General features: G+C 41.8%; 1 protein-coding gene across 3 annotated transcripts in view; it reads right to left on the bottom strand.

Moving 5' to 3' along the window:
- Positions 1 to 23,947, bottom strand: part of RSBN1L (round spermatid basic protein 1 like) — a 52,501-nt gene extending 28,554 nt beyond the window's left edge. For 2 of the 3 annotated variants that reach the window (XM_074869891.1, XM_074869889.1), the window contains exons 1-2: positions 23,198 to 23,943; positions 9,417 to 9,530 (exon numbers count right to left, since the gene is read on the bottom strand). In XM_074869891.1, the coding sequence (XP_074725992.1) occupies positions 9,417 to 9,530; positions 23,198 to 23,831 (748 nt within the window). In that variant the 5' untranslated portion in view covers positions 23,832 to 23,943. Of the gene's footprint in view, positions 1 to 9,416; positions 9,531 to 23,197 lie in introns of all 3 variants that reach the window. The other variant, XM_074869890.1, reaches the window with a different exon arrangement.
- Positions 23,948 to 25,972: the final 2,025 nt, after the last annotated feature.

Genomic DNA, 25,972 nt, shown 5'->3' on the forward strand with positions numbered 1-25,972 from the left:
CTTCTCAGCAAAGCTTGAATAGAATTTCACAGAATGAGGAGGCAGCACATCTCTAGCCTAGGGCTCCTGCTCTGCTGAATTTCAAAGTTCTACTCCGAAGTAGGTGTTTAAAGCTGCTCAGAAGTTGCAGACTTCAACAGCAGAAGGAATTTCATTTGCTGAAATACTGGGATTGATATCAGCAGCGCCCAGTAAAGTACTTTCAACTTATTCTTCTTTTGCATTAGTTGTAGAGAGGTGCAGAAACACACTCAGTCACTCCTCTGCTGCGTATATCAAAATACTTTAAAGCAAAATGTGCTGCTTTTTTCCAAAATCAATAATGCTGCTTTGACACTTGGCTAAGAACACCAAAAAAGAACAGCTGCCTTCAACATCTCCCTAGGGTAGTAACCAAGTTGCCTCACAGCAGACATACAGAATTTGGTGAAAATATAAGCAAGCAATCCAAAAGGCTAAATAAAGATCCAAACACTTTAAGACTGACATATTCAAACTAGCTTTGTTTTAAGCAAGATTTGGCAGCAGCAGTGCAATGCTTGATGTGAGCAAACTTGAGGCACACACTCACAACCCAAAACCTTCAAGACAGGTGTTTGAGAGTCTTCACCAGCAACCACCACAAAGATGTGCACATATATACCTACAACTGCTGCAATCTAATTTCAGCCAAGACAGTAGCCGTTTCGAAGTGTATGGCAACTTCTGTCTCTGTGTTCCGAGATGCATTTAGACAAGCACAGCTACTGAAACACCTGTAAACAAAACAAAAAACTCTTTCCACTGCACGATTCCGAAACATGAGAGAAGTAGGAATTTTCACTTGTATTAAACAAGTCTTTTAGTTAAGGTGAGTCAGAGATTTGGGACTCCAAGAATGAGGAATAACAGGGGCAGGGGGTGGGAAGAAAAATCCTCAGCACCCTTAGACCTTTACAGGAACCTTCCCCTTGGTCTGATGTTAAAAAGCAGACTGAGCTCACATACTAGAGTGTAAAAGACCAAAGAACAACAAAATTTTCATTTTGCTTTTGCTCTTATTTGGCTAGCAGTATCTGCACTAGGATAGTTATAAAACTCGCCCTGTATTTTTAAAGACAGAAGAATGGAAATCTGTATTCATTCTGTTCACGCATACACATAACCAGCAACAACAGAACTACCTCTAAACAACTTTTAATCATCTTCTAGGCAAGTCTGGCCTTCCGTACCACAAATACTTCTGCCAATGCATACATCTATATGACAGGTAGATCTTTCAAGGTAACTCAGTAAATTTATTTCTTGTTGTGCCATAATATTCCTGTCACTCACGGCACTGGACCTATTACTAAGGATTGAGAGTCAGAATTGTTTGAATGTTATGCAAATAAGCCAATGATCTATTATTACTGTATGATACATAATTATAATTTAAATTGATGCTAGACAGCCTGTTCTCTGGTAACTACACACTCCTTCCAAGCAGGAGCTTTTTATAAGAAGAAAACTCAGAAATTACCTGAAGTCTATTTTGCCTTGTGTTTTGTCCATGAGATCATTTGATCTGAAATTTTACGTAAGCAGCTTTTATTTCATTCAGTTGTTTCAACTAGAGCAGTCTTTCTCTACCTTGAGGTCATAGCCCCCAAAATGATTAGGAGGGGAACTTCATAAGTTGAAAAAAAATAAATAAAATGAATAACAGTCAATTGTTCTTTTCCCACAGCTTTCTAGCTGACAGCCTCTAATAACTACTAGTTTTTAACTGCAGCCAGTAATTAAAGTCAGTTTTCACTTCCTCACTTTAGGAGAATTCAGTCACCAAAACTTAACAGATCTGAGGAGCACGTGGTGGGGGGCAGGAGCACAGAGGAAAGACCAATGCAGAGGAGCCTGAACAGGGACTGCACTTCCTAGATATTTCAACTGAAGGACTGGAACACAGCACCTTACTGCTCATTTTATGGCACACAAACAGTCACAGCAGTACCAACCAGCTGCAGGTATACTACTTGTTCTGCAGTGAGAGATCAGCCTGGCTATTCCTGTCATCAACTCCAAAACGTTATTTAAGTCTTTGGCTTGGTCCTGTACCAACTATCTCCTACTGTAGTGCTAGGAGACATTCTGCCTACGACTCTCAGTAAGGGCATAGGTAAGAAGTAACCTCCAATTAATGATCTTTGCTCTCTGCCCATAGTCCCACATGGCCAGACACATGACTCAAGCATTTTCTAGCATTCTTACTGCAATTCAGACTAAAGCTACTGACATATTAGAAATTTATGATGACTCAGCTCTGCTACAGCTCTTCAGGCTGAGTCTTTAAATAGTCAACACAGAAATCCCAGTTCAAACCAGAGAAGTATCCCCTTGGATCTTCCAATGAGTTTAAAGTTCATAATCACAAACAACTCAAAAACAGCTCAGAACAGGAGCAGCCAAGGCACCATTCACCAACCAGTAAATAAATAAAATATGCCAGTAGAGAATACAAGTGTTCTTAGAGGCCATTGCCACTTACAGTAGCAAGCAAAAAAAAAGCCACAAAGCCTTTCAGATCCTAAAAAAACCTCAAATTTGTACCAGCCAGATAGTTAACTGACAGAATTTTATACTTTAACATATAATGTATTATAAATTTATTTTTATACATTTTTAATAAATATTGTTTTATATAATAATTTGATGAGTTAATGAAAAACATATTACAAAATAGTTCAAAAGGATTAGAACTGACTTCCTAATAGAGTTAAAACATGCCCATGGAATTCTGAACAGACACAACATGCACAGTCACTCTGCAAATAAGGGGAACGAGCATGATCAACTGCTGACAGTTTGAAAAGCTAATAGATCATGTACTGAAAATAAACGTAACTTTGAGGTGTCTCAGCACACAGCCCAGAACAAACCAAACAGCAGGAGTACAACTGAGAACTGACCTTATTCTATTTATAGGCTTGAAAGGTTGACTATTAAACATCAGAAGAGTCAAGCCTAAAATACAATAAATAATCCTATTTTATATTGTCTTGGCCCTTCTGGAAGTTGAATAGTCACAACCACCTTGAGAAGATTATCAGAAAGTGATGCTTATAGGCATACTGACACAGGATGTGATAAAGGTTGCTACAAAGGTATACGTTGACTTCTACCATGTTTAGATCATTAAATATCTGTCTCTTACCCGTCAGAGCCACACAGGAAGGTCCTAACATACTTCCTCCTATACCCTTTCCAAGAACTGCACTTACTAAGAAAGCTTCAATTGGGGGTTGTAAAATAAGCAGAGATTTATGAAGCAGTAAATAAAAAATATAAAGCCCTAAAATATTTTCAGTTAATTCTTCTACAACAAACAGTCTGAAAATACAAAGTCTGAAAACAGTCTCGTGCCTGGGCACCCAAGTTACCACATTAAATACATATACACGTAAAACTACAGATTAACTATTTTATGTACCTTGCAGCAACCCATTACTCCTTCCATACTTCTAAATCTCTACTCTCCAAATAAGCCAGCATCCAAACTAAAAACTGTAACAGAAATCCTATGTAGACTGAAAGCAAGGATAGCAACTTGGTGGAAAAGGAACGTGTAACAGAAGATTTCTGTTCAGAATTACAGGTCTGTATATGAGAACAAGAATCTGTAAAAGAAATCATGCAGGATACAATGTTTGTGCAGTTCCACATGTCTGGATCTTAAAATACACTATGGGGTGTAAAAGGGCTGATTTAATCATCTTAATTCAATGAAGCCTTCCACTTCAAGCAGCAAAGGCAGCAAACACACCAGTATTTTTCACCCTGCTATGGAAGAACTTTAAAGATGGTAGAGTAATCCACATAGAGCAGACCTCTTTTCTGAACTGATCATCATTGTGTTTTAATTAATCTGTGGCATCAAAATTAGAACTGAAACCCAATTCACACATACAATGCAATCACAGGGCGAAAGAAAAATATTTTGTGTGCACCCAGCCTAGCAATTCACATAGAAACACTGTTCTCAAAGGAAGAGCTCCCATAAATGTGACAGCATTGCAATTCTCACTGAAGTATTATCTTTCAATTCCTTGTCTTTAAATAATTAACAAACTACAATTATTTCCATAGTATTCACCATAAAAGAAGTTCAAAATAATACATGTGCATGTGCTACACACAGCCTACCATAATCTGTACCCACAGCCTTCAGATCAGTGTTTCAGACCTCTTCCAACTGAAAAACAAACAAAAAACCCCATATGGAAACCTTTTAACCTGTATAGATTTTGCAGGCAGCGGTAGAAAGACTTGACCTTCTCTTTTTGTTGATGTCCCAGAAGTCTTTGCTTCAAGCTCCAGACTCCCATCTCCAGCAAGACACACTTCAAAGCTATTACAGCACAGCCCTCCCTCCAGCTGCCACCCACTCCATCCCAAAGCAGCAAGCGCTGACAGCGTCTCACCCTGTCTGGACAACAGTAGGGACTGCTCAAGTCCAGCACAGTTGGTTCCTTCTAGGTTCTCAAAGATTTGTGCAGCCAACTGAATGCACTAACTGAACAGAAGGAGCAATGCAGGCAGCAGCAACTTTAGGGGTAGAAATGAATCAGTCATGTAAATGGATGGGAAGGAGCCAAGAGGACTGAAAAAGTGGTCCACCGGCTACACAAAAGGTAAGCAAATGATTTAATGCATTCTTTCTGAAAAACGTTTGAAGAACTTCAAAGAGCTCTGCTTTCAGTAATCTCATCACACATATCCTGCCTGTATTTTACATCTGTGTTTCACCCTATACTCATGTATTTTATTGGTAAAAGATGATGGCTTGGTGCATAAGGACTGTGAGGCAAAATCAGTATTACAGGCCAATCAGTGTGGTGGGTCATGTGCCCTGCACTCTCACCTCAGTCTTTCCCATCCCCTCAGTGTCCCATCAACTAAAGCGCATTACATACAAATCCTTCAACATTTTCCCTAAAGACACAAAAAGAAAAAAATATAGTGGATGGAAAAAGCATGCAGTATTACTCAGAGGTAGGTCTCATCTTAAATATACCAATTTCATAATCACTTCTGTGCAAAACCATCTATAAAAAAAATTTAAAAGGTTTGTAAGAATGTACAATTAAATAAATGTAATTTCTCCCAGAAGAATTAAAAAAACTTTTAGAAAACAGTTTGTACTTACAGATGTTCATACCAGCACAATAAAGATGTTCATTCTCCCTTCTTCCCTGCATTTGGGCATTCCATAAACCAAGGCATTTAATCTTGCAAAAACACACACTAAGAATTTCTCCTACCGCATTTCTAGAAATTGCTGTGCTCTGATATAAATAATGAGAAAAATAGGACTGACATTTTTTTAAGGGAAAACACAAATGGGACTGTTTACAAATAAGTCTATTAAGTCTTTTTCTTTTTGCAGGACCTCCAGTAACCCTCAGCCATGTCAGATTGGTATGTTTGGGGTTTTTTTGTATAAAACTTCCAATTTCTAAAAGGTAGCTTTTTAGTTATGCAGATTTTTTTTAAAAGAAGTTTTAATCACTTATATTTCCTGAATTTTTAACAATATGCATGTGCCAAGACGCTTTTTTCCCAAAAACTGAGCTCTTCTTTCCACACAACAGATTGAAAGAAAAAGGGGCAATTACATAACCTTATTCTACAGAGAATACATCTGCAAATGCAAAAGGATGACAAAAACCCTTTTCATTCTAGATGCATAAGAAAAACCATCAGGGTCTCTGGAAGAGTCAAGCACATTTCTCTTAGAAGCCTCAGGAACTGCAAAAATACCCTTTTTAAAAGCTGTCCTTCTCCACCGTGGGCAAGTTTTATCATCGCTTTCAACAGAATGGCAACCCAAATTTAGGCAGATGAACCGCTTACATCCCTAAGCTTCCTAATAATTCAGCTCAAAGCACCTAAATCACGCTTATGCACCAACTCTCCCTCAAAAGGTATCAGTCTCTCAGTACTGACCTCCTCTTCCATAACTAGCCACCTTTTATCTTGGACAGCTCATTTAACTGGCTGAAATCAGGTAGGCTATTACCTCCACCCGCTCAATGAAACTAAGTCACAAACAGAAGAAAAAACCAAAAAAGACGAAAACCAGAACATTAACAATATTCTCAACATAAGACAAAACATTCAGCAGATGGTCAGAGTAACATTTCAAAACAAGATATAAATCTAATGCCTAGGAGAAGGAAATAAGCTGTCTTTAGAGACCAGCACTGTAGGTTCTTAACACACACAATAGAAACAACCACAAAACCAAAACCCCAAAGAAAAGGAAAGTAGACTAGTTCCAAGCCTTTGTTCCTAAGACCACATCGTGAATTCTGAGCTCGGAATAAAGGGCTTTTATATAAAATAACTTTTATTCCACAGGAAGAAGATATCCTTAGATAGAGACTTAACAATATTTGAGAAGGTCACAGAGGCACTGACCACTGATACATACAAGTTGCATCTTAAAGCACTTTTACCTTTGCTCTCTTGCCCTCAGCTTCCAGGATGTCAAGCCAGATCAGCAGAAGGAATCAGGAAATGTTATACAAACTTCACAGCACACACAAGCACATCCAGTCAGATTTTGGAGGCCCACACAAGACATCCAGAGCTGCTGCTCTTAACAGGATACTAACCCAGTAGAAAGGATGTCTGCTCTAAATAACCGCTCTCCTGGCACACTCCCTTCTTTCCCTGAAAGAGGAGTCAATTTTGCAGGATCCTGGCAAGCCAAGTATAACTTTTCAAAACACCTGCCACCAACATCTTAAAGAAAACCTAAAACATGATACTTGACTGATAATATATCAGATCTATGAAATAGGGATAAGGCACCTAACACACCTGTAGCACTGTTGTCTGGGAGAAAAAACTATCCTGCTACTCAACTAGCCCAGAACAGCAGAGATGTTCTAACACAGCCCCTGCGCATATGCTTTTTTTATTTTAACTTGAAAATAAGGCACCATTTGAGACCAAATATCCCCATTAGGTATCATTTATTAGATCTGTGTAACAAGACTTGCTGTCTTTGCAGCTTCCACCTCATCTGCTGAATGACAAATGAAATAGGACACACAGTAAAAACAAAGGCTTGTATGTCAACAAAACCTGAAGAACCTCACTGTTGAGGCAGTTAAGCGTTGCCCAGTATCTCAACCACTGACTTCCTTTCATGCTCAGCAAAGACAAGCCACATCTGTTCTTTTCACAGGAAGTCAGCAGCTTACACGTTCCTCATGGTCTAAGCTAATAACTTGAGATCTGACCAACACAGGTTTTAAGTTGTCATAGTTGCTAATGCAGTTACTGGGAGCTGTGCTTAGAGTGTAGTATGTGATGTAGTAATTACAGGGTTCCATGCCTATGATCTTGTATGAACATTCTGAATAATGTTTTGGTTTGGGGGTTTCAGTTTCTTGTTTGTAAATGAAACCCTACAGCAGACAAGACAGCAGAAAAATGTATCAGGAATTTGTTCCTAACTTCAAAAGCAGTCTGAAAACAACAGATAAAAAAAATAAAATGGTCTACTTAAATAAGCAACACCCTCATAGAAATGCAGCATGACCTAGGTAACTGAAGAGAGAGGTAGATCAGGAACTGGCTAAACTGCCACGCTCAAAGGCTTGTGATCACGAGCAGGAAGTCCAGCTGCAGGACAGTCACTGGTGGAGTAACCTGGACATTGATACCTTGTGCCAGTACAGTTCAACAACTGCATTAACGACTGGGATGAGGGGACAGAGCACACCCTCAGCACGTTTGCAGCTGATACAAAACTGGAAGGAGTGGTAGACGCACCCAGTGAGGGGAACCTTGAGAGTCTGTAGAAATAGGCCAACCCAGGGGACTCCTGAAGTTAACACAGGGATGTGCAAAACCCTGCACCTGGGAGGAATAAGCCCGTGCACCAGCACAGGCTGAGGACCAACTAGCTGGACAGCAGCCCAACAGAGAAGGACTGGGGGGTCCTGTTGGAGGACAGGCTGACCATAAGCCATCAGTGTGCCTCTGTGAGAAAGCAGGCCAGCAGCCTCTTGGTTAGGATTAGGAAGAGCCCTGCCAGCAGGTTGAGGGAGATGATTCTTCCCCTCTGCTCATCACTGGTGAGAAACATCTGGAGTGTCATGGCCAGTTCCGGGCTTGCCAGTCCAAGACAGACACAGGCATACTGGAGCAAGTCTAGCAAAGGGCCCCAGAAAGGATTTAGGGAGCAGAGCATCGCTCACACAAGAAGGTGAGAACAGTGAATTGTTCAGCACAGAGAACATAAAACAGGGGGGGAAGAAGAATTTTATCAGTATGTACAAATACCTGATGACAGAGTGTAAACATGTAGCCAGACTGAGAAGCACTGAGATTGGAAGCGATGTCTTGATCTCGTTTAGTCCAATTCCCCTGCTCAAAAACAGTCACCTAGAGCAGGTTGCCCAGGTCTGTGTCCAGTCAGGTTTTACAACTACTGTAGACCAGCTGTGCCAGTACTCAGCCACCCTCACAGTAAGAAAGGTTCCTCTCTACTCCACTCGCATGAGACCCCACCTACAGTGCTGTGTCCAGCTCTGGGGCCCCCAACATAAGAAGGACACGGACCTGCTAAAGCGGGTCCAGAGGAGAATCAGGGGGCTGGAGCACCTCCTCTATGAGGACAGGCTGAGAGAGTTGGGGTTGTTCAGCCTGGAGAAGGCTCTGAGGACACCTTAGAGTGGCCTTCCAGTACTTAAAGGGGGCTACAGGAAAGATGGGGAGGGACTCTTTATCAGGGAGTGTAGTGATAGGATGAATGATAACAGTTTTAAAACTGAAAGAGAGTAGATTCAGATTAGATATTAGGAAGAAATTATTCACTCTGAGGGTGGTAAGACACTGGCACAGGTTGCCCAGAGAAGCTGTGGCTGCCCCCTCCCTGGAAGTGTTCAAGGCCAGGTTGGACGGGGCTTTGAGCAACCTGCTCTAGTGGAAGGTGTCCCTGCCCATGGCAGGGGGGGTGGAACTAGGTGATCTTTAAGGTCCCTTCCAACTCAAACCATTGTACGATTCTATGAAAGTTAAGATTGCCTGTTGCACATAATTCTTTAGTATTTGACAAAAGTTGCCAAATTATCACTCCTTGGTTATTCAATTTTGTGCATTTAATGTTAGATATAAAGTGACATGGATTCATTTGTCTTCTCCACAATATATAAAATGGTAGCTTTCTTCAGGAACTGCAGAGATGTAGGCATCACCAATACTATTCCTTGAACTACTGGTCTTTACTGCTATTGGATAAGCAACATTGTGGTGATAGTTACTAATCAAGGAAAACAGCATTTAAGTTAAATGCAAAACACAGTATTAGAGCTCTGTATCCAATCCAATTACTAAGACTTTAAAGCACTAGAGTGAAATACCACTACATAATTTGAACCTACCTTTCTGCAATAACTTGACCTCTCCATTTTCTTTCTTGATTTCATTCACTATTTTGTGCTTCTTCTTCTCTTTTTGCTTCTTTTCCCTTTCTTTAATTTTGTCTTTGATTTGAGCTGAAATGCAAATATTTTATAATTAAGTAGGAACAGAAAACTAATTGTCTCATGCACATTTCATGTTACTCTTATATAAGCTTTATTAAGATAGAAGGAGGAGTTACAAGGAAATCCCAGTACATGCAAAGCTAATATTTATCTGTTGCATAATCCAGCATAAGCTTAACTCAGTCAAGTTTTGTTTCTGTTAGAAGTGTATGCAACAATTCAGCACGTTAACTGTATACAGTTCACAATTTTTGCTTACTTCTACTACCCTCTGCTCTTATTCTACTACCCTCTGCTCTTATTTTCCATCTGTAGTCAGCTCTTCTTGAAATTCAAATTACATGCATTAGCTAAGGAGGGGGGGGGGGGGGGGAAGAGTACAGTCTGTATTTTCCTGGGTGCCTATATACACTAGAAACCTCACATAACTATCTTCACATAGTCTAAACTTAAAGGCTTTTGCAAGTAGCTTGGAATGAAGACTTAATTTGTCAGCTGCAAAATCTTTTACGTTAAATCCAACAGCTACACTAATGCATTAATAGCAGTAAGATGTAATTAATAGAAACACATGAAGTGTGCTGTATTTGCACAGCACATATAATGCACTGGTGCTCCCCTTGCTTACCTACAATCAGCAACAGCTTACCTGAGCAGTCATTATTCACTGACTTTGTCAAGTCACTCCAGGTTTTTAAATTTTTGTTATACAAAAGCAAAGCTTTTAGGCATGCTTTGTACATGAAAAATACTAGACCCAGAGGAATCTATCATTTCAAGGAGTAATCTTTTCAAGCCAAATTCAGATTTACTTCTGAGGCCAAGCATCAGAGAAGTCAGATTTTACTAGGCTTAGATGCACTGCAGCCAGCACTTCAAGCCTAGTTTCTTGGCCTGAAGCAGAGTACCTGTTCCAAGAGCTTACTGGGCTTTTCAACCTCCACAGGGAAAGAGGAAATCTGATTTCAAGCTTCTACATGATGTTAGGCTTCAGAATGCCTTCTCAATAATACAGCTGAGAGACAACCCTAATGTTTTATTTATGGTACTTGCATTATAAACCCCATGGGGAAGTAAAGAGAAATCCAATTACTTTTCCACAAGCATTCACATAAAATAGAAGCAGCAGGTATCTTCACTACTAACAAATCAGAAATATTCCTGGGAACGAAATCAAAGGAAATCTTCAATTTTCTAGAAGGCAATACAGCGTGTCCCATAATCAAACTATTTACGAAGCTTGTTAATAGTTCAACAAAAGGGTTGACAGTAACCCACATAAATGAATACTGTATCAATGACTCCACAGCATTCACATCCTTGCTTTTAGGAGTCTTCTAGTAAGGCTAGAGAACTTGAACCCTAACAGTTGTTAGGACAAAGAATGTATTTTGGGAAGAGCCTAAGAAAGAAAATAAAAATCAAAGGAGATGGCAATTGAGGTATATCTGTTGTCTAACCACAGATCAAGATAAACAGTGGGGAGAGAACAGAAATTATGCTGGCACAAAAATAATAAGGAATAAGGTATCTGTGCTTAAAACTGTCTGGAAGTCTTAGTTCTAAGCAACAAAAAATCACATCCAAGGACAGCCTTCTAACGGTTCAATGAGAAGGTATGACAAAGATTCATCTATATAGGAGACCATGGAATCCAAGTAAGTGTCCCTAAGCAATACAAACCTGTACTTTCTAGGAATAGGTTAAGTAGACCTAAATCTTCCTCTCCAGCCTGCTTCTGCCCCAAAAGAAATCCCCAAATTGTAAATCCCCTGCAACTTGAGTATGAAGTAGGAAATAAATTATACAACAGGAATTTAAGTAACACTGAAAGCAGACTCAGCAACTAGGCAGTAACACCAGGCTTGATTTGTAACCTGCACTGAATGTTCAGCTCAGCCAGGATTATAATTATCATAGGAAGACCTAGATTTTATCTCAGCATTTGCATACTGTTAAGAGGCACACTTGACTTCCACTATCACTTACGAATCAAAGATTGAAGAGCGTATACAAATGCTGAGCCTTGTTGAAAGAGCACAAGACTGAAAGAATCCTTTATTGCAGACTCATGAATAGCATCACAGGCCAATGAATCTTCCAGTTTTATCAGAAGCAACACATAAGTAAGGACAGAGAACAAGGTGAAACCTTTTAAATAGTTTATTTTCACATCTAGAAAGCAATTAGCAGAGTCAATGGTGAAAAGTTCCAGACAAAAGAAACCATGGAAATATCTCATGACCTCCTCCGGCAACAGCCGCAAACAAATCATACCTCAACAAACTGCAAATACAATGTAAATCCAGCTGAGGAAGGTTTAGAAATAAATTAAAACTTAACTATTTCCCCTTTAGAAATCATAGTACCATAACAAAACCAGTGTACAGCCTGAGGCAAGTAAAGAACAGCTGAGAATACCATTGTAAATGTACAAATGTTTCCTCCCTCCAAGCCCAGAGAATAGATAAGCAATAGATGATAAGAGTTCTCCTTAAAAAAGTGTAAATAAATATTGAAATAAAGACAAAACATAACGTAATAAAAAAACTCGATGTTGAAATGAGAGTCATCCCATGGATTAACACTTAGTCTTAATTCTCAGTTCAAATGTCTTCACTTTATGAGTAAAAATATTTTTGGGTCTGGCTGGCAGAACTCACACACAATTCTCAAAATTCTGGACATTATTCTCCTCAGTGATAAATATTCCATTTCACAGCTTTCAGTGGGATGCAGAGATAAAAATTAACCTAATTATTTTAAGATTGAGCTTACCACAAAATCAATTGCAACTTCGCTATGCTGGCTCTGCAAAGTCAGTAAATTTAGAAGGATCCAATAGTCACTGTAGTCAATAAACATGATTAAAATTGCCTATGGCAAGATATCTAACAAGGAAGGACAAGTGCAATTCTCCATACTAGTGCAATTAGTCTCCATACTAACTGCTGCCACCATATGATGCTGCCCAATAAAGTTGATACAGCTCAATACAGGCTAGAGCTCTTTGGGACTTACCAAAATTCCACAGACCACTATCTGAGCGTCTTCTCTAATATACAGAACCAATCCCCTCCAGCCATCTGTAATTTCAGTCCAAATCTCACATTCTCAACCAAGAAACATGAACGTTCTTCACAGAAATACTGCTTTAAAACAAACAGCTCCAACATTAAGCAATTTACAGTCTACATGTCATAGAATAAACAACCAGTAAGTGAGGCTGGCAAGGGAAAAGACAAACTGCTTCTGTTGAACAAGTTAAGAAAACTTGGAACACTCTCATACAGTTTTTTTGAGGTTTACCAGTAGCAGCTACTACTGATCCAGAACCTTAGGTCTCTACTGCATCTGCAGGGCAACAGCATCTTGGAGTAGTAAAAGGTATAGAGATGTTTATACAAATCTTTCCATGCCCACAAAATATTCTGCAATTAGCTTTCCCTAATACTACTCCTAACAAATTTTAAAAAACAAAGGAGAAAAAAAAAAAAAGGCTTGAGCTGTCTTCTTGACCTGCTGAGGGAACAGGATGACATGAGACTCCAGGGAAATAATATAACCCAAATGGTCAGTGATCAGGACAAGAGAACATCAAGTACCAACAGCTATTACCTCCATATGTCACAGCACTGCAATTGCCATTGCAATACTTTTAATTTTCATTAATACATTAATTTTCATCAATTATGAAAAACTGAAGCTTCAGAAAAGCAATTAACAAATTTAAGTTCCATATGTTAATGACAAGATAATTTGAGTTCAAAGTAAAGCGAAGGGCAATTTGACTCAGAGGGAAGACAAGTTTTAATTAAAAGGTCTTCATTCCAAAAAACCAACATATATAGATGTACCAGTGACTAGAAGCTGAAGTCTGACATCCCTTGTCCATAAATGATCATATTACAGTTCCTTTTTTTTTCTTTGGTAAAGAAAGGCACAAGTTAGTCACAGGAACAACTTACCAAATAGTAGTGGTCCATTACTGGAACTTTTTCTGTGGGTATATTGTTTTGGTGTGCATGTGTGTGTTTGGTGGGGGGTTTTGGTGGTTTGGGTTTGGTTTTTTTTGGGGGGGGGGCGGGCAGGGTTTAAAAGAAGTCCTAGTCTAAATAAAAGATTAATTTAAAAAAGGAAAATGCACAGCATATGTTGTTCTGAAGGAAATCACAAAAACGTTTATAGCAAACCTTTCAAAATTCCTCAACATTTTAAAATATTATGTGAAGCCACCTAAGCATATTTACATTTCAACAACTATCTTTCCATTTTAGTAGATATTAAAAAACATCATTCCAGCAATATAAGCTTCAGTTTTATTTAAGTTGAGCTATTTGCTCTCTCCCTCTTAACAAAGTTGTTCTGGTAAGGTATAACCAAAGATTAGTCAGGTACTAAGTACGAGGATTTGTCTAACATTTCATCTGATTGTTTGGGTTCCTTTTGTAGATTTTTTTATTATTGGATTGAAACAGACACAAAGTCCTGTAATGTACTTTGAAAAGGGAAAAAATACCAAATCTTAAGAGGTTGTATCCCAGTTCCTCCAGTGGTTGAAAAAGTCATTCATGATACCATGAATCACATCTGAAGTGACAGAAAAGAACACTTAATAGTAATATAAGATACCAACAGAAAAATGCAATGAAACAGGTCTCTCCAGAAAAATACTGGTTCCTCTACTACAGATTTAAATTAACACTTCCTGTTTTATCAGCATATCACTCACACCAAAATCCTTGAAATCATCCAAAACCCTAAGCAATGCACTAGCTCTCAAGTCAGCCAGAACACAGCTGGATGACTGACATCTCTCTACTCACTGTATTGTCTTGAGACAGCTGGTAGCTACTTCTCCTTAGCCCCATGCTTACTACTGCTGCAATAGTTTCCTCGTGGCATTCAACACCCAAAGAAGTCAGTGGTCCTCAGAGCATTATCTTATTGTTCATTTGATGAATTACAGGGACTAGCTCCAAAGAGCAAATTATATATTCAGGTATCTCCACATTAGTCCATGTATTCCACTGTTTTGTTTGGGTTTTTTTTAACAACTACATTAGGGGCAATTATGATTAGAATACAGTAATTATTACATACAAACTTTTCATACATACAAACATTATTGTAGCATAGCAACCCTTAGAGTCTTCTCACATCATTGCTGATGGTACTACGTGCTCTTCCTGCACACACACACAGACTTCCTATTCCTTTACATACCTCTGAATACACTAAAACCAAAAAAGTTTGACGTCATTTGTAGCCCAGGGTGAAGATAGAAGAACCATGTATCTTTTCATGAAGTTTTTCCCCTATCAAAACACACTTTTGACAGAGAAATACACTGCTCAGGAAAAAACTGGTCACAGACTAAACAGTTTGTAAATACCTCCTACTAGGGTTTAATAAAAAAAAAGTTTCAAGCACAGTAGGAATCAGCTATGGAAGATCCAGTAAGAGTTACGCTTGCTCCTTAGCTTTCAAGCTCTAATGCCTGAAGAAGAAAAGTCTCTATTATTATAGTTATTTTTCACTCTTGTAGTGGGTTGACCCTGGCTGGACACCAGGTGCCCACCAAAGCCGCTCTATCACTCGCTCCTCAGCTGCACAGGGGACAGAAAATGGAACAAAAAGCTCATGGGTCAAGACAAGGACAGTGAGAGATCACTCACCAATTACCATCACGAGCACTGCAGACCAGACTTGGGGAAAAATTTAATTTGTTACCAATCAAAATCGGAGTAATGATAAATAAAAACTAAATCTTAAAACACCTTACCTCCACGCCTCCCTTCTTCCCGAGCTTAACTTTACTCCTGAATTCTCTACTTCCTCCCCCTCAGCAGTGCAGAGGGATGGGAAATGGGGGTTACACCAGTTCATCACACATTGTTTCTGCCGCTCCTTCCTCCTCAGGGGGAGGACTCCTCACACTCTTCCCCTGCTCCAGCATGGGGTCCCTCCTGCAGCAGACAGCCCTCCATGAACTTCTCCAATGTGAATCCTTCCCATGGGCTGCAGCTCTTCATGAACTTCTCCAGTGTGGGTCCCTTGCACGGGGTGCCGCCCTTCAGGAGCAGACTGCTCCAGTGTGGGTCCCCCACGGGGTCACAAGTCCTGCCAGCAAACCTGCTCCAGCCTGGGCTCCTCTCTCCACAGGGCCACAGGTGCTGCCAGGAGCCTGCTCCAGTGTGGATTTTCCACAGGGTCACAGCCTCCTTTGGTCACCCACCTGCTCCAGCATGGGGTCCTCCCTGGGCTGCAGGTGGAGATCTGCTCCACCATTAACCTCCATGGGTGCAGGACACAGCTGCCTCACCATGGGCTGCAGGGGAATCTCTTGCTCTGGTGCCCGGAGCACCTCCTGCCCCTCCTGCTTCACTGACCTGAGTGTCTGCAGAGTTGTTTCTCTCATATGTTCTCACTTCCCTCTCTGTCTGTAGTTGCTGCTGGGCAGCTTCCCCTCACACCCCCATCTTCTTAAAATGTTATCACAGAGGTGCTAAGACCATCACTGATGGCCTCAGCCTTGGCCAGTGGCGGGTCCATCTTGGAGCCAGCTGGCATTGGCTCTGTCAGACATAGGGGAACCTTCCAGCAGCTTCTCATGAAAACCACCCCTGTAGCCCCACCTGCTACCAAAACTCTTGCCACACAAACCCAGTACAACTCTACTAAACAAGCCAATGCCATGTGTAGTACTTTTTAAAATACAGAGATCTTCAGGAATAAGTATCCCTGTTTGGAGGAAATACAACACCCAAGGAATGAAGAGATTTCAAGATGTTTCATTCAAGTTCACAATATGAGGGTCACCACAAAGTCCATATTCTTTGCTTTTCATGTCACAGAAACAGTACACCCATAAATGAAATGTAACAACAGCAATATGTTCAAGTGCTACATACAGACAGGAAGAACTCCATTATGAAGAAGAGTTCCACCTCACCTTCCTAAAATGTTTTCACTTTACAGTGAATCCACACGATTAACTGAAGTAATTCAGAGCAAAATGCATACTTCCTCCTCAAATCCAAAAGATTCTACTTTTTCTGGATGTTGGGTTAGGTACATAAATAAAAAAAATGAAGTATGTACTGTATTTATGAGTTGAACAGCCATACTATAGCTTTTAGTTGTAAATAAGTTTTCTGTTTCCTAACTAGGTAGATACCTTCTCATAATGACTGCAGTGATTTTCTAAGTAGTAAGTAAAGAAACACAAATTCATACACCACACCATTTAGATTTCAGAAATTTAACCAGATCTTTGCCTCTATTGCAAGCTTTCTAAAGACAAAAAGGTAAATCGAGTGCATAGACGACGAGTCAAGCGGGAAATACTCTGTAGTAGATTATATGCAACGTGGTCGCTGTCACATTGTGAAATTCGCACCTTGAAGCGGATGCAGGAGCTTGAGCAAGTCCGTTTCAGCACTGAAAGAGGCAAGCTTTACAGCCTTGTCAGATGCCAAAAGCTGCAGTTGCTTTGCATCAGTTTTCCAGATGGTAACCCACATTAGTAGTCAGTCATAGATTATGTTCAAAGTATTCTGCCTCTCTCTCCTCCCTTTGATTTAAGGGCTGTCACTGCACATCAGGCAAAATATTTACAAACTACTGCTAACGGACACCATCAATATGGTTAACACCAACACTGAAGGGAAGGGGGAGGAGGAGGGGAGTACAAGAACATCAGTCACCCTTCCTTCCATTGGCGCTCTCATCCCTTTATACAAATACCCATAAAAATAAAACCTCAAGAAGCCATGTTTATCTGGTTATGCAGATACATGAAGTACGTTTAACACCACTATGTTAACGGTTTTGACACCTGCACTTTTATTAAGCAGGCTTCCTGACTTAATGAATGTGAAAAAACCCCAGTATTTCCGAGACCCAACCAAAAAAAATGATGATAGCTTTCTCATTCCAATAACCAGGAGTATTTGGCTGACATCCCTTTCAGTAATTAACATTTAAAATCCAAGATACGACTAAAGAAATCCCCTTAACAAGGGAGAACATTTCCCCAAGCCCTCCAGTGAATGGAAAGGAAGACAGACGCCTTTCAGAATCAAAACACTTCCAAGAAATTTAAGTCTAATCTTTACAATTCCCCTAATCTTTGCACTTCTAAAGGAGACCTTCTACATGCAGAACTGAATGAGCCAAGTTTAAGCTCAAGCACTGGGGAGTTGCATCAGAAATTGGTAGTGGAGAATATGACAGCTGCAAACAAGGCCTCTACAAGAGGTTTCAGATCTGAGGTTTCAGCCTACTGATCTTGTTTCAACTAAGAAAAATTATTTATTCTACAACCAGAATAACTTTCTGCTGTGTGAATTACACACAGAGCTAGATTCTGGGGTACAGAAGGGGCTTTGTTTGTTCTCCAGCTTAGAAAGTGAAAGATTTTGTTCTGCAAGGCAAAGCTTCATGGTTATTTCATAGAAACCAAAAAGGGACAGGGTCCCTCAGGAGAAAGATACACTGCTCCAAATTCATCTCAACATTGGATGCTTACATTAAGGTCACTATCAGCTCCCAGAACTAAACTGCCTATAAATCTAGAACATCCAAAGAAATTAGAGAAGTCTCTCTTCCTCTTGTACACCACACTTAAAATCCTCAACAATTTCCAGACATTGCAGTTACAGGGGGATATCTAAATAGAGATATATTAAAGAATTCTCTAGAGAGTGACTGAGAAGTCTCACAAGCATGAAAATGATTGCTGAATTTAAGGAGCTTGGCAGGGAGGAGGAAGAAGTGAGTCAAGTCACACAGGACAAAAAAAAAAACCAAGCAAAGGAAATAGAAGTAAACAGATGAAGGAAATGTTTAGCAGAAGAAAAAAAAGACAACCTAATTAGCAAGATGCATGGTCCCAACTCTAAAGAAGAGGAAAAGAAAAAGATCCAAAGCTTTCTCCAACCTACTTCAGCAAGTCAGACTATGAAATGAGCATCCCAGCAGATGCAAACTGAATTTAACAAGCCTGAAAAGTACAATTTCTTGAAAGCTTAAAACTCAGAAGCACCATGCAACCCAAAGCAACAAAGTTACCAGATTACTCACTGGTAAATGCCCACCTGAAGTCTAATCTATCATTCAAAGACATCAGGAGAAAGAAAGGGGAAAAAAAAAAAAAAAAAGAAAAACACTTTAAGTAAAAACAAGAGCTACAGTACCACATTCAGCATTCTTGCTCATATTGGGAACCCCCATCTGCAAGTTGAAAATACCAGTCTCATTTTTTAATTGCTTGCACACTAAGGTAATCTTATCAGCTAATACATCATTGAAGCAAAAAGCAGAGGGAAAGCAAAATTGTACCCAGAAATAGCAAGAAAAACAGAAAAGATGTCTCATGCATCTGGATTGCACTTTACAGCAAGTCTATGGACCAAAGCAAAAAACTTTGGGCAGGCATCATCTGACAAAGTGGGGAGTGGCTGAGCTGAGCTTTGCACTGTTAAGAAAACAATTTCAACTATGAACTGCTAAAGCAGAGTATCGCTTAAATGACTAACTGAATCAGTACAGTCATAAACTAGAACAGCAATGACTTCCGTCAAACTCACACCATGTTTTAAAACAACAGAAATAGTTACACAACTTCTAATTCCTCTATCAGAATGTACTTGACAAGTGAAATTTAAGCTTAAACAGCCTAATGCTCGCTACAGGATAAATCGTGTATATGGCAAAACGTTCTTCCAGGTTCTCTGCATACAGGATCATCATCTCAGAAGGGTTCACTCAACTTAATTCATTTAATTGAAACACAAGCTGTAAGGCCTGGTTATGACTCTGCAAGTTAAAGGTCTTTCCAATGAATTAGAAGACCAGAGAGAGCTGTAAATGCAGACTTGTTCAAGGAAGAAAACACAAAAATTTTAAAGAGCTTTAAACATATCATCCATCTTGGCTATAACCAACCTTAAGATCTTCCTATCACTTAGTAAAGCAAGGTACTTCAAAACTAGGCTCTCTTACCTAGCAATCACTATTGCAAGCAAAAGACAAAGATCAGCTCCTATAATCAGCTCTTTTTTGAATTGTAGCTGAAAAAGGTCTTCTCACGATTTCCTCCTCAGTGTCAATATCCCTTGCCATCATCACAGTAATTAAACTAGAAACAGAAAAATGCTATTGGTACTACTCAAAATCCTACAATGACAGTTTTCCAAGTCCCGATCTCACATTTCATTTACTCCACACCACTGCACACCATGATTCCCTGTATTATCTTGTCTACACCACAGTCTCAGCAATCCCAGAAGACAAATTTTGACATTCTTTCCCATGATGCCCCTAGCTTCATTCCTCATTTTCTCCAGTGCTATGGTCTGTGCAGGCCCTCCCTCACTCTCACCAGGGCAAAGCCTTTTCTCCTAGCATCCTAACTGCTATATGTAGCAGACTATGCACACAGCCCACTGATTAGAAACATGACTCCTCCCAATTCACAGACACTGGCACCCTTATCAGTACAAAGTTCAACGGGGAATTCCGCTCCACCCCACGTACCCACATGCAATGCATCTCCACTTTGGCTGTGAAGAGGAGGATGGAGTTTTTCCATCTTCAGTGCCTCAAAACCATCAAGAAGATCTCACCCATTCCACCTGCTTATTTTTGGTAATTTTGCCTCCTTTAGAGACTTCAGCACTTCTAGTCTCATCTGCACCATTTTCCTTCTGGAGGTTCAACCCTGATATGCATATCAGTTCTGAATGCTATTGAGAAAAAAACAATCAATACTGTCAATTCCATGTGGCTGCTCATTTTCCATAGCACCAAAAGCAAAAAGCTTGTCTAACTGCAGACTTGAGGAAAAGGAAACTGCACTTGACTGCATTAGGTTGAGTTTTAGAAAGTATTACCAGCTGCACATATGACAGCTTCTATGAACTCATTATACCTAAAAGGGCATATTTTATTCCTTCTTTCCCCCATACATCGTGTGTGTGTAAGCCTGGTTTTTTTATTATACATAATCCTCTAAATTCACCCTGATGTGTATCTGTAGGCTGCCTAAATTTCTCACACTCCTTCTATCCTAACCCTTCCTCTAAGCTCCCTTGCCTTTTCTACAGCACCTGCATATGTCTTTTGCCCCAAAACAAGATCAGAATTAACTCCCTTATGCAGCTTTTGTGTTCTATTTCCTCTCTTTCACGTCAATATCTCAAATTCCCTCATTCCCTGCTGCGAGTCCCTACAGTATCTTCTTCTAGTCTACGCCACAGTCCCACAAATCCTAATGCACAAGTCCTGCATATTGCACCTTCCTACCCTAATATACCATTCTTAGTTTTCCTCTGTACTTAGGATTCTACATGCCTTCCGCAGTCATTTTCTTGCTGCACCATAACTGCATTTCTTCTTCCCTCTCTGAAAAGTAAATTATTCACAGGATTAACAGCACAAACCTGTTCTGTAATCTAGTCAAATACAAAACCACTTTTAAAAGGCTGGCTGCTGTCAACAGACGACTCAGTGCATCCCTCACTTTCTTACAGCCTTCTCTGCAGAAATACACAGTTTAATGACTATAATGTTTTTCATTTATATAGGAAACTACGCCACAAAATTTTAGTTATAGAAACCACTTCCTCTAAACAGAAATCTGGAGACTCAGATGCCAAACAGGCATCATTTGCCTTGGAAAATGTTATTTGTTGCCTGTACCTAGGTTTTCAAAAACAGTAAAAAGATCTGTTCTGAGCAAACAGCAACTAAAAAGTCAAGTACTTGTGCCTGTCAGTATCTAAGTTCCGAGAAAATATCCTTTCCAGATACAAGGTACAGAATCTCCTCTTTAAAGACAAATCACTGCTTCCAGGAGTGTTCCATTAACAGTTATTCAGTTGACACCATCACAGTGTCATAATTTCTTTTACCATGTGCAAAAAAAATTTCATCCTGTTATTGTAATATTGTTCTCAGATTTATTAACATGATTGTGTAACACTGGTAGGACATTGTGACAATCTGAGTGAAACTGGTTATTATTTCCATAGCTTTGCTAGAAAGATACTGGGCGAGTTTCTTAGTGGCTATCTTTGAAGACAAGAAGGCTTCACCAACAAACGTGTACTGAATATTATTTCTGAAGACTTTTCCTAAGTCACCTTTTGGACAGGAACAAGAAAAAAAAAAATCTAAAATCAAATACTTGAAAGTACCGAAATTACATATTTAAAGCTCACTTATACACCAGCAATCAAGATCCCAAAACCAATACGACACATGCAACGTGCTGACCAAAAAGAAGTAATTATTAAAAAAAAAATACTCAAAGGTAAGTGAATCAGACACTAAGATACTAGTGGAAATTAGTGGAAAATGCAGCAAGGCAGACAGACAATGTAATCAATACACAAAAAGGCATATTGATATTAATAATGGTTCTCTACGAGCTTGGCTTATCCTATAAGTACAGGTATAGACCACAATCAAGGTACCGTATGCCTACATAACAGCTATAATTTATCATTCCTTTGAAAGAAATGAAACTTGCTTAAACTAGATAATGGACTGAATGGTTCAAGTTCTTCATATTTCAATGTAAATGCAAAAGCATCAACATCTGGTTTAAGGTCACCGGAGACTGGGAACACATACACTGGAAATAAAAGCATATATTCTTGTATTTGTCTTCATATATTCATGTATTGTCTTTTACTTCCTATGCATCTACTGTTGATCACAGTCAGAAAGAATCTAAGCAAGAATCTAGCCTAATATCTTGTCTTACCTGGTATGGCCATTTTTGTCCAGCCCCATTAATAAACTAACCCAGCACTCCTCCCCTTCTCCTGAAGGCCTCGAGCATTTCCTGGAAGATTTTAGCCCTAGGATCTTCAGGAAATAAAGCAAACCTAAAGCAACAACTAATTGAGATTTCAAAAGTCTAAGTATCTAAATTTTAACTGCATACTCTTGAGTACTCGATGACTTAGCCTGTAAAAAAATAATAGCCTAATAAACGAGACCATTCAGATTTAATTTTAAAATTGGTGGGTTTTTATAACATATAGTCTTCCCTATTCCACACCCCCCCCCCCCCAACAATGACAGAAATTCAGTTTTGTTCGCAGATCTCTAGTAAATTACGAGGCACCCTTATTTCCCTAATAGGTAAGAAAACCTAAGGCCTCTGGCAGCTTCTAGCTGACGCCATCGCTAATTCCACACCCCCTTTTTTGACAGGATTGACGGCAGACTAAGCCGCCACTGCCTTCTCCACAAACTTACACAACGCCAACGGTCTCCCTTCAGGGTCTAGCAGGCAGCCCACAAGCCCAGCTGTGCCGGCTCTGCCGAGGGCAGGGTGGAGGGGGCAGACAGGTAAGGCCCCCGTGAAGCGGCACTGTCCCGGGGCCAGCGTGCTGAGGCAGGGCGGGGGCAGGCAGCCATTCTAACGGCTCGACCCGAGCATCACAACCATTTCCTGCTCCCTCACGGCAGCTACAGCAGCTCCGGGCACCTTCGCTTACAGCACCATACCCACCCTGCCCAGCCCAGGCTCGCTGCCCCGTCCAGACCTCCTCCAGCCTCCACCATCCGCCCTCCCAGCCCTCCCTTCCCGCCCCTCAGGCTGCGGGCAGCGAGCGATCCCCCGCGGGCCGCGCACAGCCACAGCGCCCGCCCCTCACCTTTCGGCAACAGCAGCTTCACCTCCCCGTTCTCCTCCCGGGCTGCTGCACTCAGACCCCCACCGCCATCTCCCACCGCCGCGACCACGGGCAGGGCCCCGTGCTTCCTCCTCTCCTTGTCCCGCTTCTCCTTGGGCCTCTTCGGCTTGGCGCTCCCGCCGCCGGCGCCGGCAGCCCCGCCGCTGCCGCAGCCTCCCGCCTCGACGGCCAGAGCCAGGCGGTGCCGGTGGTGGCGGTGCTGGTGCTGCTGGTAGGACGAGGAAGGGGAGGCGGACGACGGCAGCAAAACGGCGGGCGACAGCAGCTTCCGGGGCAGTTGAGACGGGAAGGCGAAACCCCCCGCGCTCCCGGAGGGGCCAGAAGGGAGCGCGGGGAAGCCCCACGCCGCGGGGCTGCTGTAGCTCGGCACGACCGCTGGCAACGGCAGCGACTGCTTGCCGCTCCCGCCGCCACCACCGCCCCCTTCACCGTTGACGCGCTTCGTGCCCTTCAGGCTCCTCTCATCAGCTCCCTTCATCTTCTTGGCAGCTGGCTGGGACCCACGGGAAACCTTCGCGTCCGGGGCCGACCTGGCGCCGAACAGCTCCTGCTCGGGCGATGCCGCGCCACGAACAGGACTCGGCGGCTCCGCCATTTTGGGCTCCTGCTTCTATTTACTCTCGGTTCGCCTCAACCGACAGAACGGGCAGGGGTGGGGGCGCCCCCACCGCGCCCAATGGGCAGGGGAGGCGCCGGAGAGACAGCGGGATCTGCCAATCGCAGGGCGAGAGGGGGGCGGGCTCTCAGGGGATTGGGGGTGGCGGGCTCGGCTGAGTGCGCAGTCGGAGAGTGGGGGGAGGGGAGGGGGCGGAGATGGGGAGGTTCGGCTCGATACGGGACTGGGCCCGCTCCCTGGGGAGCCCCGGCGGGCGGGGCGGGCGCGCTCTACCAAGCGGGAGCAGGGCAGGCAGCCGCCGTGAGCGGTGGCGGGCGGGGCCGGGCCTGAGGGGCCGCGTCCCGGGGAGCCGCTTCTTCGGGATCCGGGTGGTCGGCTGTGGCGCGTTACGGCGGGTCCTGGAGGCGCTAGCGAGCCGGGAGCTGTTTTCTTTTAACTCTTCAGGTTTGGGGCTTTCCCGCTGCCGCCTGGCACTGCTCGCCGCGGGGAGGGCTGGGGGCATCCCTGCAGCCCCGCGGGCTGTTTCCTGAGGAAAGCTTTTGTTTAGAAACGAGGGAGGTTTGAAATAGCGCCTTTCTCAGGGGGCCGCACTGGCGGTAGCCCGTGAGGCGATGTAGCCAGTCTCCTAAGCAGCACTCGGATCAGCGGCGTTTCTGACTGAACCCGAGCTCTCCACACTCTCCCAGTCATCGGAGGAGGTCAGCTTAAGGGTGGGAAGCTCTGGTGGGCCTGAGGGGAGGAAGGCAAATGCTACAAAGGTGAGGTGCTGTCCCGCCAGAGTAGTTGGACATCGGTCTCATCAGCAAGATGACTGACACCCAACCACTGCTGCTTCCTCCAAAGCAAAAAGCAGCATGGCCTATAAAGTGTAGTTTATTGTCACAAATAGGAGCCCCCCCAGCCATGCCTTTGGCATCTGCAGCTGCCACAGCCACTGTTCAGGTGCAGACTGAAATTCTCATGAGACCTAGTGCAAGCAGGAAGTGGTCACAGAAATAAACAGAAGGTGAGGCCTTGTTTCCTGGAGCGTTTGCATTGCTGGTCTCTTGTTCGGGTCAGTCATACCTGCAAGTGTCCTTGTTGCAGCAGAAAGAACAGAGTAGCTATCACATTAACCTTTACCTTGCAGACTGCTGCCAAATCAAGTTGCTCTGTGGAGTTTTGTGTATGATGCATACTAGTAGAGAAGGTTTTGAGACTAGATTTTTTTGCTTGACAAACCATTTTCATTTGAGCCACAACTGACCAGCCTCAGAGTAAGCTTGCTCCTAGCACTCCGGCTACCTCCTCCTTTGTTTCATTTTGCGCAAATTGTAAACCAGGCTTCACAGCAGTGAAGAATAAATTTTCTGTATCCAGCCAACTCTGCTTAAAGGATTTTTCCTCAGGTTCAAGTTTCACTACTGAGAGTATATCCTCAAACTGTGTTTCTGAGCATGATGGGGAAAATGGCGTCTGCGGCAAAGCACAGGAGGAACAGTTCACAGCACATGTGTGAGCAGTAGTCAACTAACATCCAATCCCAAACTGAAATCCAGGTACAAATCTACCCATATGTACGTAGGCTGATACAACTGGACTAGACCTATGAGTACAGAGGTCATCTTCAGCTCCTTCAGGAATGTATTGCTTGTATCAGTAGGTGAGAAAAATCTACGCATTTTAATACCTCCAGAATGAGAAAGGCACCTCATGGCATTGTCTCAACCTCTCAGGCTTTACAACCCAGTTCATCTTACTTCTGTGCTGATATCAAATCAACAGTATTGTAAGTTCATTCAATAAACTTATACTTCAGATAAGCCACAACTGTATTTTCACACTCTCATTTTTGGGGGCTTTGAAAAGCAGAACAGTGTTTCCCAAGGACTTTGATCTTTAGAGTAAATGCTAGGGCATGCTTTTGGTCCAAGAAACTTGACCACAACCTTTGTGAAATGCCAAGGTCGCCTAGGAGTACAACATCACTTTCTTCCACATGGCAGGCTTAGCAAGATTTATTGGGTTAATTAGGCTAGATAGCTAGCTATATAAATAGCTGAATATCATTAAATGTGCACTTACATTAATGTAGTTAATAATTAAGAAATATTTATATTTCTGAACTTCTAATTGGACAT

Source organism: Strix uralensis, chromosome 5 (assembly GCF_047716275.1).
Source record: "Strix uralensis isolate ZFMK-TIS-50842 chromosome 5, bStrUra1, whole genome shotgun sequence".
Classification (NCBI taxonomy): domain Eukaryota; kingdom Metazoa; phylum Chordata; class Aves; order Strigiformes; family Strigidae; genus Strix; species Strix uralensis.